This window comes from Pongo abelii, chromosome 8, assembly GCF_028885655.2.
Source record: "Pongo abelii isolate AG06213 chromosome 8, NHGRI_mPonAbe1-v2.0_pri, whole genome shotgun sequence".
Lineage (NCBI taxonomy): Eukaryota > Metazoa > Chordata > Mammalia > Primates > Hominidae > Pongo > Pongo abelii.
The window spans coordinates 57,434,284-57,447,348 of record NC_071993.2 but is presented as its reverse complement, the minus strand read 5'-3'; the positions used below and the strand labels follow the sequence as shown (position 1 = coordinate 57,447,348).

Sequence of the window (13,065 nt, the reverse complement as noted above, 5' to 3'; positions counted from 1 at the left end):
GATTTTTATATGCTAGCAATTCACTTTTTTTTTTTTTTTTTTTTTTTTTTTTGAGACAGAGTCTTGCTCTGTCTCCAAGGCTGGAGTGCAGTGGTGCGATCTTGGCTTACTGCAACCTCCACAACCCAGGCTCAAGCAATTCTCCTGCCTCAGCCTCCTGAGTAGCTGGGATTACAGGCATGTGACACCATGCCTGGCTAATTTTGTATTGTTAGTAGAGATGGGGTTTCACCATATTGGCCAGGCTGGTCTTGAACTCCTGACCTCAAGTGATCCACCAGCCTCGGTCTCCCAAAGTCCTGGGATTACAGGCGTGAGCCGCCGTGCCCGGCCAACTTCTTTTTTTCTTTTTCTTTTTTTTTTTTTTTTTTTTTGAGACGGAGTCTCACTCTGTCGCCCAGGCTGGAGTGCAGTGGTGCAATCTCAGCTCACTGCAACCTCCGCCTCCTGGGTTCAAGCGATTCTCCTGCCTCAGCCTCCCAAGCAGCTGGGACTACAGGCGCATGCCATCACACCTGGCTAACTTTTGTATTTTTAGTAGAGACGGGGTTTCTCCATATTGGCCAGGCTAGTCTCAAACTCCTGACCTCATGATCTGCCCGCCTCAGCCTCCCAAAGTTCTGGGATTACAGGCATGAGCCACCACGCCTGGCCAACTTCTTAATTAAATTTTTTATTTTGAGATATTTGCAAATTCAGTGCAGTTATAAGAAATAATAGAGATCCCTAGTTCCCTTTACCCAGCTTCTCCCAATGGTAGCATCTTGCAAAATGAAAGCACAATATCACAACGAGGATACTGACACTGATAGAGGCAAAACACAGAACTTCCCATCACCCAGGATGCCCCATGCTGCCTTTTTATAGCCATACCCACTCCCCTCTAGCACCCACCCACCTCCTGAACCTCTGGCAACCACTAATCTGTGATCTGTCCTCCATTTCTATAATTTTGTCCTTTTCAAGAATGTTATATAAATGGAATCATACAGCATGGGACCATTTAAGATTGGCCATTTTTAAATCAGCATAATTCCTGGGGGTCACCCAAGTGGTTGAGTATCCCAATAGTTCATCTATTCCCTTTTATTGCTAAGAAGCATCTCATAGTATGGACTCAGAAATTAATTTTTAAATTGAGTTGGAAGCACCGTACAGGTTAAACATACTGTGTTTGTGGCTGGATGGGGCCCTTTGCCAACCAGTGGGCACCTCTGGTCTGGTGGATGTGATCGGCCCTTCCAGCCTGGAAGGCCTGGATTCTGACGCCTGTGGCACTGGCCTTTCTCAGGTGCTCTCTTCCTCCATTCATTCCCACATTTCTGGCTGCTGCTTGCCTGCTCTGCACTGTGCCCTCAGCTGAGCAGGTGTGGGTTGAGCCCCAAGAGGCCCCACTGGTGGGAAGTGGCCGGAAGTCCTGGCCCTGTATCTGTGACAGTGACCTTGTGAGTATGTGTGGGTATGCACACAAGTGCCCAGGCTGTGCTCAGGCCTGGCGGGCAGGGGCGGGCAGGGGCTGTGTGCAAAGTCTTCTCTCTGGGGACAGTGAAGGCTTTTCGAGGCCAGGGCAGCACAGGGAGGGGGCAGGTCTGCCCACCAAGCCTCATCACGGGGGATAGGCGCTCCTTCTTCTTGATGCCCAGCTAGGGGACAGAGATCATGCGAGGTGCACCTGTCTATTTGGTTCAATCCTGAGAGCTCACAGCCAAAGCAGCCCTGCCCAGCCCTCACTACATGGACCAGGGAGGCCCCCTTTGCTCAGTCTGCCCTCAGGGCCATTAGCCAGGTCCCTTCTCCACGGCCCCCAACTCACTCAAGGCAGGGACTTCAGTCCCTCCATCCTGGTCCCCAAGATTCTGGGTCTTCCCCTAACCCAGGCCTGACCTGGGTTACAATGTACCCCATGGATTGCATAGCTTCTCCAAGCCCATTCCCTCCCTCCCATGCCCTCTGCCCCACCTGTTAGACAGGGGAATGGTGAACACATTCCCTAACTCCTTTCATTCTTCCTCTCTTCTCTCTCTCTTTCTGTCTCTGTCTCTGTCTCTTTCTCTCTCTCTCTGTGCCACAGGGAAAGGTTTGAAACGGAACGTAACAGCCCACGTTTTGCCAAATTGCGCAACTGGCACCATGGCCTTTCAGCCCAAATCCTTAATGTTAAAAGCTAAAAGGCTGCCTGGAATCTCCCCACCCTGACAGGCTGGACTCCCTCCCTCCTTACCCCTACACAGATCTGGCATGTGAGCCCCACGGTGATGCTTGACAATGTATAACTGTGCTGGGGGCACCTCTGATGGCCAACCGCAGCATTTCTGTCCTCTGCCCACCCCAGAGCTGATGCTGGGGCCCAGCCCCCTGCAGCTCTGTACCCACCAAACCTCCCCAGGGCAACCCTTGCCACCCCCCAAATAGCCCATAGCCCAAGCCCCTGCCCTCTGCACAGGGCCTTAGCTGTAGACCAGAGAGGGCAGGAGGGGTTTGCTGGCATAACACCCCAGAACCAAGGGAAATGGATGGGCCGCTGCTCAGTTTCCCACCATCCTCAGCTCCTGGCCTCATCCCCTCCTAGAATGAGTCACCTGTAGATCAGGGTCTGGGGAAGAGGCTGATCCCTGGTGCTGCCCGGCTCCCTCGCTGCCGTCTGGAGCTCAGGGCAGCCCGGAATAGGGCTCTTTGAAGAGGAAGTGGAAGCCCCAGGGTAGATGAGGCAGAGACCCCTCCTGGCAGTGGTGAGGTGGGGGCATGCACCCTCCTTTCTGTACCGTGTGTGCTGGCTCCATAGTTCTCTCTTCTGTACATATAAGCATGCTTGTTCTGAAATAAAGAAGATTTGAAGTGAACCTCACCAAGCCCCAGTCATGCTGTGCCTGTTTGTGTCCCACCCAAGAGGGGCTGTGAGGGCATGATCTGGGACAGAGAGAGGACAGGCACCATCAGAAGAGGGGCAGGGGCTGTGTCCACCGGTCCCAGGACCCAGCGCAGCTCTGGTCCTGCTGCTCTCCTGCCCCACAGGTTCCGAGCCCAGCTGCAACCCAGGGCGGGAGTATGGCTGGTGGGAATCCGTGCTGAGGCCTATTGGGCAACCTTAGTCACCCACAGGACAGTGTGTATGGGAATACTCGAATGCCCCCGCCTCTCCTCCCACACCCTGCGGCAACCAGCAGACTGAGCCATTGTCCTGCCCCGCCCCCATCAGAAGGCACCCGCAAGCTGTTCTCACAGGAAGGAGCTACTTATGCTCGATCCTGGTCCAGAGGCGAGAGAAGGGCTCCAGTGGGCACACCTGGGCTAAGAAGCCGTTCACAAGGGAACTCGGGGGCCAGGGCTGGGGCTCAGGGGAAAAGAGATGGAAGGCAGCCCTGGCAGATTCTTGCTCAAGTGGCAGGAGGCAAGAGGGCTGGGAAGGCTTCCACCTGGGTCTTGCTCCCAGCTCCCACCCACCTGTGGCCTTGTCCTAGTCCTGGGCATTTAGGAAGGGCTAGGAAGGGCAGCGGCAGCCAAAAAGATCCCAGCCAGGCCTCAGGCTCATGTCCTGCTGAGCTGTGAGCCACTAGCTAGCACCCCATTCACCTGACCCAGGCCTGACCACTTAGAAAGTACCCCATGATGGCAAAGCTTCTCCAGGCCAATTCCATGTCCCTGATTGCATGAAATCACAGGCTGAGGACATGAGAGCGGTGGCACTTACATTAGAAGCAGATGCTGAGGCCCAGCCCTCAAGGCTGTCCTGCCTTTTCTGTGGCTGGGCTGGCCAGAGCCCTGCGCCCATTCCTGCTGCCTGAGCAGAGGCTTTCCCTCTGCCTCCAGGAACCTTAGCAATCTCACCAGGAACTGTTGGTGTTTGAGGCCGCTCTCTATTGCCCATCCACCCTGAGATGCTCCCTAGAGCCCCCTGCCAACCTATTCTGGCCTCCCACCTCATCCTGCCTCCAGCAGTCTGATGCCTGGGCCAGGCAGGCTTCATCCCGCTGCCTTCATCTAGGCCTCCTGGAGCACACCCATATTTGGCTGATGTTTTACAGAGGACTTGCAAGGCCCAAGGGTGGGTTAGGGGCAGGGGTCTGCCAGATAGAGAGAGGTCCTGGGCAATGGGTATCCTGAGGCTGGCAAAGGACCTCAGCCAACCACTAAGAGTTGGCGGGCTCTTGGACCCCTGATCCCAGACCCCAGCCTGTCGGAGCTCTCTTGGAGCCACCTAGTTGAAGCCCTGCCTTCCCACCTACCCCAGACCCCTTCACATAGTGCCCTGGGGAGCCCCAGGCTGGGTTCCATCTAAACCCCTCGGTATAAGCAAGAGAGATGTCCTTATTCAGCATCCGGTGTCTGTGGGCATTTGTAGAGTTGCCTGACTACTATGGGTGCTAAAGGAATCGGAAAGGGCGGATGTGGCTATGTTCCCAATGCAAGGTTGATCATGTATAGTCCAGAGACAGGGAGCATCCTTCCAAGTGGTGGATCAAAGAAGGCATCCTGGAAGAAGAGGTCAGTGTATTTTATCTTCAGGAATGGTTAGAATTAGGGTAGAAGCAGATACAAAAGGCTGGACAGATACTCTAAGCAGAACAAGCAGAGGTGCTGATGAGAAGTGGTGTCCCAGAACCCCAAGTTAATCATTTTAGTTGGAATGGAGAGAATGCAGAGGATGTCATGGTTAGTAGTGGTCTGCATCTAGACTCCCAGGCCATGGGATTTTGAATGCATTCTGAAGGAAAGTGGAACTAGCAAAGGCTGTAGGGCACCTTTCACACTATGGCTGATGAGGTGTTCTTCACCTAGACCACAATGGCAATGTGGGCCCTGGAGTTGCATGGAGCATTCCTGGGGCAAAGTGATGCAGCTCAGGGTTCCCCTGAGCCATAGTCACCAGGCAGCAAGGTGGAACGTAGACTAGGTGGGTGGCAGCATGAATAATTTCAAGACCAAACACCTGACTGGCATTCTATCATCACCCAATCAACAGAGATTTTCATGCTCCACCATCTTAACTAACACAAGTAGCATCATTACCCCCATAGTGGCAACCACCCCTTCAGCACTGTCAGTACCAATCACAAGGCCCCCACCATCACCAACAGTTCTGACCCAAGCCCAGTGACAACAACCCCAAGACCCAGCATCACCACCACCACCATCCCCATCCTTTCCAGACATAATATCATAGTTATCAATAACAGCATCAACCAAACCCCACCATTCCCACCACCAAGGGCCACCATGGAAGAGCAGGGGCACACAGTCAACATGCTCCACCTTGATGCTGACCAGACTGAGGGAAGAGATAAGCTGAAAAGGGGACGATGGTCAGGCTGTGTTTCTCCTGGCCACGCCAACCCCCCATGGAGCCATGAGCATTTGGGCCTAGTTTGGTTTGATTTGGTTTTTGCTTAGATGTTTAAACTGAATTATGACCAAGGCAGGAGTTAACTGTAGACCTTAGATCAGGCAGGGGTGATCTCACCAGCACTGTCTTTAGGAATGAAGCCAGGGCCAAGTAAGTTCTCCACAGTACTTGCTCTATGATGCCCCCTTCAGGGTGCTTCTGGGGGCTTGTGGAACTTCAGGCAGGAACTGACCTGGAATAAGAGCCCAAGATCCTTCAAGATACCCTTTGATGCCTCCTCTGCCTTCCCTAGGCCCTGGCTTCTTGGTGTCTTTAGACAGTGTGCTAGAGAGGATGCCACTCAGCAAGAACCCCAAGCAGCAGGCTCCCTTACGTGGATACCCAGGTATACCTGGTGGTGATCATTGTCCTGGTGCTGTGGTCAATGATGAATTTTCCTAGGGCCCACATCCAGCTCCAACTTCATGCCCTGGAATCCGGGGTTCATTTGGAGCTCTGGCTGGGGAGAGCAGCAGGTAAGCTGGCCTAAGAGTGAATTGGAGCCAAGGAGACAGGCAAAGCCAACTTCCTATTCATCCTGCAGAATACTGTCCCCAGCCTGGACACTGTCATTGTCCTTGTCCTGTGCAGTGTCCTCATTTCCCAGCAGCCTACTGGAAGTGTGGTGTAGGGCCATGGAGAGCAGATCAAGGAGATCAGTGTTCTGTGTCAGCCTGAGCCTTCCCAGGCCATACCTGCCCACACTGAGAGGAGGGTCTGAGCAGCCAGCTCAGTGCTGTGGCTACAGAGACTGCAGCTACTTCTCTGAGGCAGTCACATCACCGGCATGGCTTCCAGAAGTGAGGTTCTTTCATAGGTGGGTTCGTGGAAGGGCCAGGGCCAGGCACGGCTGCAGGCTTGCAAGCTGGGCTGCCCAAGAGTGCCTCCCTGAGCATTAAGTCAGGAAAGAGCTGGGCAGGATGTAATCACTGCTCTTGCCCATCCCAAAAGCTTCCCACGCAGTCATGGAGAAGGATGGCACTCTCTCTCCCATGGGGGCAGTCAACCTCAACCTTGCCACTTCTCCAGCTCCATTCTTCCACGACCCTGTCACCATATTTCATGCCCTTTTTATCATATACCTCACCAGATGGAGGAAAGTAATTCAGTAGTGCTTTTGCAAATAGCTGAGGGCCCGCTTGCATTCCTATCTAGGGCAGACCCCTTTAGTGCCAGCTACTCCAAGTGTGGCCTACAGACCAGCAGCATCAGCATCACCTGGAAGCCTGTTAGAAAAGTGGACTCTTGGCCGGGTGCAGTGGCTCACGCCTGTAATCCCAGCACTTTGGGAGGCCAAAGCAGGTGGATCACCTGAGGTGAGGAGTTCGAGACCAGTCTGGCCAACATGGTGAAACCCCAACTCTACTAAAAATACAAAAATTAGCCGGGCATGGTGGCTCATGCCTGTAATCACAGCTACTCGGAAGGCTGAGACAGGAGAATTGTATGAACCCGGAAGGCAGAGGTTGCAGTGAGCCGAGATCGCGACATTGCACTCCAGCCTGGGCAACAGAGCGGGACTCCGTCTCAATTTAAAAAAAAGAAAAAAAAAAAAAAAAGAAAGAAAGAAATGTGGACTCTCAGCTCTGCCCCAGACCTACTCAACTAGGATCAACTTCATTTTAACAGAATCCCCAGGGGCTTCAAGCACACACGGAAGTTTGCAAAGTGTTATAGTAGTGAGGCCCCAAGCCCTTTTTTGCCATTTTGCAGCTTTGTGATGTTTTACTAGAGACACAATCTTTCTGGACCTCAGATTTCTCATCTACAAAATGAGGGTCACAATCCCAATGGCTCAGGGAGGTTTAAATGATAAAATGGAGTAATAGGGTAATTTCTTTTTTTTTTTTTAAGATGGAATTTCGCTCTTGTTGCCTAGGCTGGAGTACAATGGCACGATCTTGGCTCACCGCAACCTCTGCCTCCCGGGTTCAAGGGTTCAGCCCCCCGAGTAGCTGGGATTACAGGCATGTGCCACCATGCCCAGCTAAATTTTTTTTTTTTTTTTTTTTGAGACAGAGTCTCACTCTGTCGCCCGGGCTAGAGTGCACTGGTGTGATCTCGGCTCACTGCAAGCTCCATCTCCCGGGTTCACGCCATTCTCCCGCCTCAGCCCCCGAGTAGCTGGGACTACAGGCACCCGCCACCACGCCTGGCTAATTTTGTTTTTGTATTTTTAGTAGAGATGAGGTTTCACTGTGTTAGCCAGGATGGTCTCAATCTCCTGACCTCGTGATCTGCCCACCTCGGCCTCCCAAAGTGCTGGGATTACAGGCGTGAGCCACTGCGCCCGGCCTAATTTTGTTTCTTAGTAGAGACAGGGTTTCTCCATGTTGGTCAGGCTGGTCTCGAACTCCCAACCTCAGGTGATCCACCCGCCTCAGCCTCCCAAAGTGCTGGGATTACAAGCGTAAGCCACCATGCCCGGCTAGGGTAATTTCTTTTACCGTGGTAAGCACTTAGTAATGGAAAGTATTGTTATTCTAATTATTTCCAGTTAAGAATAGTGCCTTTTATTGGGGAAAGATTCTACTTGGCTGATCACAACAAGAGGTTTATTTCTTCCTCCATGAGGTACCGGTTAAGGATTCAAATCACAACATCCCTCAATCAGATCCTGCTATTCTTACTGATAAGTTGTAGGACCTTGAGCAACTGAATTCTCTTTGTTACCATTTCCTCATCTATTAAATAGAGTCCATGATACTCACATCAGAGGGCTGCTGTGAGGAAGTAAAGACATCATTCCTGGCACATAGCATGAGGTCAATAAACAAACTGCATAGTGTAGGGGGGAGTCATTCCCACTTGCAGAAGCTGCATTTATCCAGTTGCTGTTGTTGCAAAAACAAATCAAAGAGTAAAGAATGCGCATTTCTTTGCTTTCCTATAATTGAATTTTTATTCTCTGCCCACCCCATTTTACAGTTAGCAACCCAGCTCTGACTGCTCTTGTCTTCCTAGAGTGGTTCTAGGGAAGAGGTGCTTACAGAATGCCAAGGCACTCAGGGTGGGGGCGTGGGGGCACACCTGGTCCTCTGTCAGGTTCTGCCTGCACTGGCATCTGCTGAGACATCCCCAACCCATCTGGTCCACACTGGCAGTGTGGTCACCTTTCTCTTTCCCAGTTACAAAGTCTTTCAGATCTGCAGGTGCTCAGGACCATGTTCTTGTCACTCTTGGGTGCATGGCAAATCCTCTATGGCACCCAGGCCACACAGAGGCATGGAGATCTTTGGGTTATTTCAGGTCTGCCTGGCCCCTCACCATGGGCATGGAGAACCCTGGGGTCCTGCCGCTTCCCCAGGATTGACCTTGAAAAGGGGCACAGGGGCTTCTATTCTTGAATCCCCTTGCCACAGTGCCCACTTTTGTCCAGGTAACCTTGCTCTGCCTGGCATGGTAGCTTTCAGCCATCTGTCTTGTTGGTGCCCTGAGTCCTTCCAAGCCCAAAGCCTAGGTTCTCACAACTCCAGAGCCTAAGCCCTTGACACTCAAATATCTTCACTCTGCTTTTTTTGCTGTATCATTCCTTCCTAAGGTAGCACATGCCCCTGACTGAATGGGGAAGGGTGAAAACAGGATCAGGGAGGAACCTGGGTGGATAATTTCATCGGCTTTTCTACCACACTGTTTTGCTGAAAAAGAAAAATTAGGAAGTACAGAAAAATTTGAGGGGTGGGGGTGGGAAATTCCTCCCGGATTGAAAAAGTTTTTGATGTTACTAGGACCCTCCTGTGGTCTGAGCCTCTGCTCCTGGGATCCTGGAGGAGCTCCTTCCCTGAGCTGGAAGACACACCCTCTGAGGATCTTATTCTGTTTGCAAGGCAGATGGCGCTTTTTGCCCAGCCTGCCTCTGTTGCAGCCACCTGCCCCCATGCAGAGGGGCCTCACAGGGTCTCTAGTCTCCCTTGACCTGTTGTCTTTTTGGTCCCGCCTCATCAGCACCCCTATTGAGCATGCACCGGTGTGCACCAGCCAGGCCACCACCCCGCTGCTGCCCGCTTCTGCCCAGCCGCCTGCTGCTGCCTCTCCCAGTGCGGCTTCGCCACCCCTGGCCACAGCTGCTGCCCACACTGCCATCGCCTCCGCCTCCGCCACAGCCCCTGCTTCAAGTCCTGCCGAAAGTCCAAGGTAACTGGCCCACAGGTGCCGGGCCTGACCCTGGGGAAGGGAGGCAGGAAACACCCCACTCTGGGTCTACCTGTGGCCAGCTGTGTCCAAGGTAGTTAGGGCCCACAGGCCTGGAGGAAGCCAAAGCCAGCGCTGCTTGGTGCAGAATGTGAAGGGGAAACTGAGAGTGAATTTCAGGGGTGTGCACCACTGTGGCAGGGACTGTCACTCTGCCCCCCAGGGACACATACACCAGTGAGAGAGGTAACAGTCTCTCTCTCTCTCTCTGTCTCTCACAGACACATACACACACTCATACACACAGAGTTAGATAACAAAAGGGGACTGTGTGAAAAGTCTTTGTTCCTGGAACTCAAATTAGGTAGAATGAAAGTCGTCCCTGTGGGCTGGAGAAATCAAAGAAGGCTCCATGGAGGAGGGAGCATTGGAGCTGGGCGGGGAAGGCAGGTCAGATTTCATCAGAGAGAGTTTAGCCATGTTAACGCTAGAGGCACCTGGTATAGTAGGATTCATATCTGCTCCACAGCTTACTGCGTGTAACCTTGAAAAAGTGACTGAAGCTCTCTGAACCTCAGTTTCCTCATCTGTTAAGATGTTCACCAAACACCTATTATATAGGATTATGATAGAAAAAATGTCTGTAAAACCCCTAATACATACAAAGGACACAAGGATTGTGAGTTTCTGCATCTGCCCTCCTAGGCACCCAGCAAGGCAGAGACCAAAGGCCAGGGAGAAGAGGGGAGGCAGAGAGGCCAGGCTGACAGGTCACTCTGCAGTGGCCATGTGGCGCATCAGGCTGGATGGGGCCAGCTCTCTGTCTGGGCTTCCAAGAGTTGGCCAATTAGTGTTCGGGGTCAGAGCCCAGGTGTCCCAGCCTCCCACCCTGGCCCCCAGGGTTTGCTGGGGAGGACATGCCTCTTGGATCAGGATGGGTAGGTCCATGGTGCAGCCTGAGGTGGGACTGATGTGAGAAAACTGGCTCGCAGGCCTGTCTGCTGCCCCCATCCCCGGCTTCACGTTAACCGCAGGGTGCCAAGCCCAGCCTTTCCCCAGCCCAACTCAAGCCTGAAGGAGGAGCCTGGCCCTCCAGGGATGGTTTCATCCCAGTTTCCTGGGGGGATTTAGAACACTGCTTCCCCTCTTTATACCAGAATCTCTTCATATAAAGGCCTTGCTACCTGCAGAAAGAAGAGACTTTGAGGAGGGCAAGAAATGTCTCTGTTTTTGAGTGGGAAGAAGCCTTCCAATTTGAATGATGAGGGGCTATAGATGCTGGAGCCCTGCAGGCAGTCTAGCCTCATCCCTGGGGCCCCAACCCTGCTCAAATGCAGGCACCAGCACCAGGCTCAGGTCTCAGTGTCCTGGGCCTGCCCACGGCTGAGCTCCTGGAGCCCTCGGGATGCCCCCCACAGGGGGAGTCCTCCCTTCCTTCCCTTTGCCTTACCAGGAGAGCTGGGGCCTGGGTGGAGCTTGGAGAGGGGCACAGAGGGCTGCCCAGCGGGGAGCAGGGTTGGAGCAGAAGGGGTCACGGGGTTGCACTCTGAGCAAAGCTACCTCCCCTCCTCACACATGGGCTGGGGTGGAGCGGGAGCTGGGGGAGCCCATGGGAGGCAAATGGATTCCCCAGCCTTTCACGGGAGCATGGCTTCAGAATTTTCAATGGATGCCATAAGCCTCTGCTCCCTTTCCCAGCACCAGTCCCTGACTCAGGACCTGTAGCTCCTAGGCTGCAGGCAAAGTGTCCTCCACAAAGGGGCTAAGACCACTGCCCCTTGGCCCGCCCCCATTACTATGGAAGCCCAGCACCCCTTGGACACTGTCTCTTCCTCTTCCATGGAGACCCCTACTCTGCTGGTCTTGGCACAGGAATCTATCCAGAGAAGGGCAGATGGGCCTGGGGAGGGGAGACAATGGCTTCACTCAGCCAGAAACTTGGCAGCTTGACAGGGCAAGTGTGCACAGCCCCCAGGTCTGGGATGCCAGCTCCCTGAGGCTCATTTTATCTCCGCCTTGTCTGGGACAGCCCCTCAGACCTCTCTGGATCCACTCAGAAGCTTGGTGGTGGGTTCTCATGCCAGGGCCACTCCCTTCTCAGAGCCCCAGAGAGGAAGGCACTCCTCATCCTACAGCTCTGCCCAGCAGGGATCGGCAGGCCCCGGGTCCTTGAGGAACAGACAGAAGGAAGGCAGAAAGCCATGTGGGGGTGGCAGGCAGGGCTCACTTCTCCAGCACCTCCAGCAATAACCCATTTGCCCTGGGTGTGGGCATGTGGTCCCCTTTGAGATCTGAAAGACCAGGGATGTGTTCTGCAAGGTGTTCATTAGTTTTAAATGAAGAAAAGCGTTTTACAAACAAATACAATTGGGGAACACTGATCAGACAAGGCTCAACAGGCCGCTGGATTCCAGGAGTTCTCAGAGCCTTCAGCTCTCTGGGAGGAGAGGCCACGATGCACAGACTCTCCTGAGGGTAATGAACTAGGACACTTTTTTAAAAAAATCTCTTTGACCCCATTGTCCCTGGGTCACACATGGGGAAAGGTGACCCTAGGCCCCTTGACAACTAACCCAGTTGGAGGAGGGCAAGAGGAACTCTATGCAGAAGAGGTGTGTGTTGGGGGAGATGGGGGGCCCTTGGGCAGCAGGCGGGGGAAGTCTCCTGACTTCCCCTGAGCTCTCACTGGAGCATCTGTGCCCAGAAACCTGAGACTTTGCTGTTCCTTCCAGCAACAATAGAAAAGGGTAGGCAGAAGAGACCAGGTGGTCAGGGGCTGAGGTGCCCCACAAGGTCGTGGGGGCAGGTAGTTCAGACCAGTGCCATCTCTCTCCTCTCCCCTACCTCTGCGCTCTTCCACAGTCCCACCTGGGCAGTCTCTCCCCATGAGAGTGAAGGGTCTTCCCGGTGTCCTCCTGGTGGCTTTTCTCCCTCTCTCCAAAGGCGGTGGCACTAGCCACTCAAGGAACATCCTCCTCCCCTCCAAGACCCTCATGGTCCTTCCTTCACAGTTTCTGGCAGCTCCCCAGAAATGTCTCTATCAGGTGTCCTCACAGAGGCTTCTGAAGACCTGGGAGCCAGCCCGCCTTGACTGCAGGCCCCAGTGGGGGCTGTCCTTCTGGGTGTAACCCCTCCCCCCTTGGTTCCAGGCCCCAGGCCTCTTCCTACAGCCCCGCAGTGGCCGCCTCTTCAGCACCTGCCACCCACACCAGCTACAGTGAGGGCCCCGCCGCCCCTGCACCCAAGCCCCGGGTTGTCACCACTGCCAGCATCCGGCCTTCTGTCTACCAGCCAGGTAAGAGGCAGAGCAGGAGGGGAGGCTGTCTAAAGCCATGGGCAGGCTCCAGGAGCCACAGGAGCCAAGAGGTGGCTCTGGGGGCACATCCCCAGAAGAATGGGAAGCAAGGCCTTGCTAATGATGCTCCGCCCTCCGTCCCCTAGTTGTGGGTCAGAATCCTATGGAGCCTGCATCTGGCCTCGGGGAGACAGGTGAGCAAGAAAGCGGTGGATGATTCTAAGGGAGAGCGAAGGAGAAGAGAGAAGTCTTCTCCGGA

General features: G+C 53.8%; 1 protein-coding gene across 1 annotated transcript in view; it reads left to right on the top strand.

The window, feature by feature from the left end:
- The window catches only part of LOC100451245 (melanopsin), a 122,658-nt gene that overhangs the window by 84,660 nt on the left and 24,933 nt on the right, over positions 1–13,065 (top strand). The window contains exons 20-21 of the mRNA XM_063727587.1: positions 9,326–9,514; positions 12,661–12,806. Coding sequence (XP_063583657.1) covers positions 9,326–9,514; positions 12,661–12,806 — 335 coding nt within the window. The remainder of the gene's footprint in view (positions 1–9,325; positions 9,515–12,660; positions 12,807–13,065) is intronic.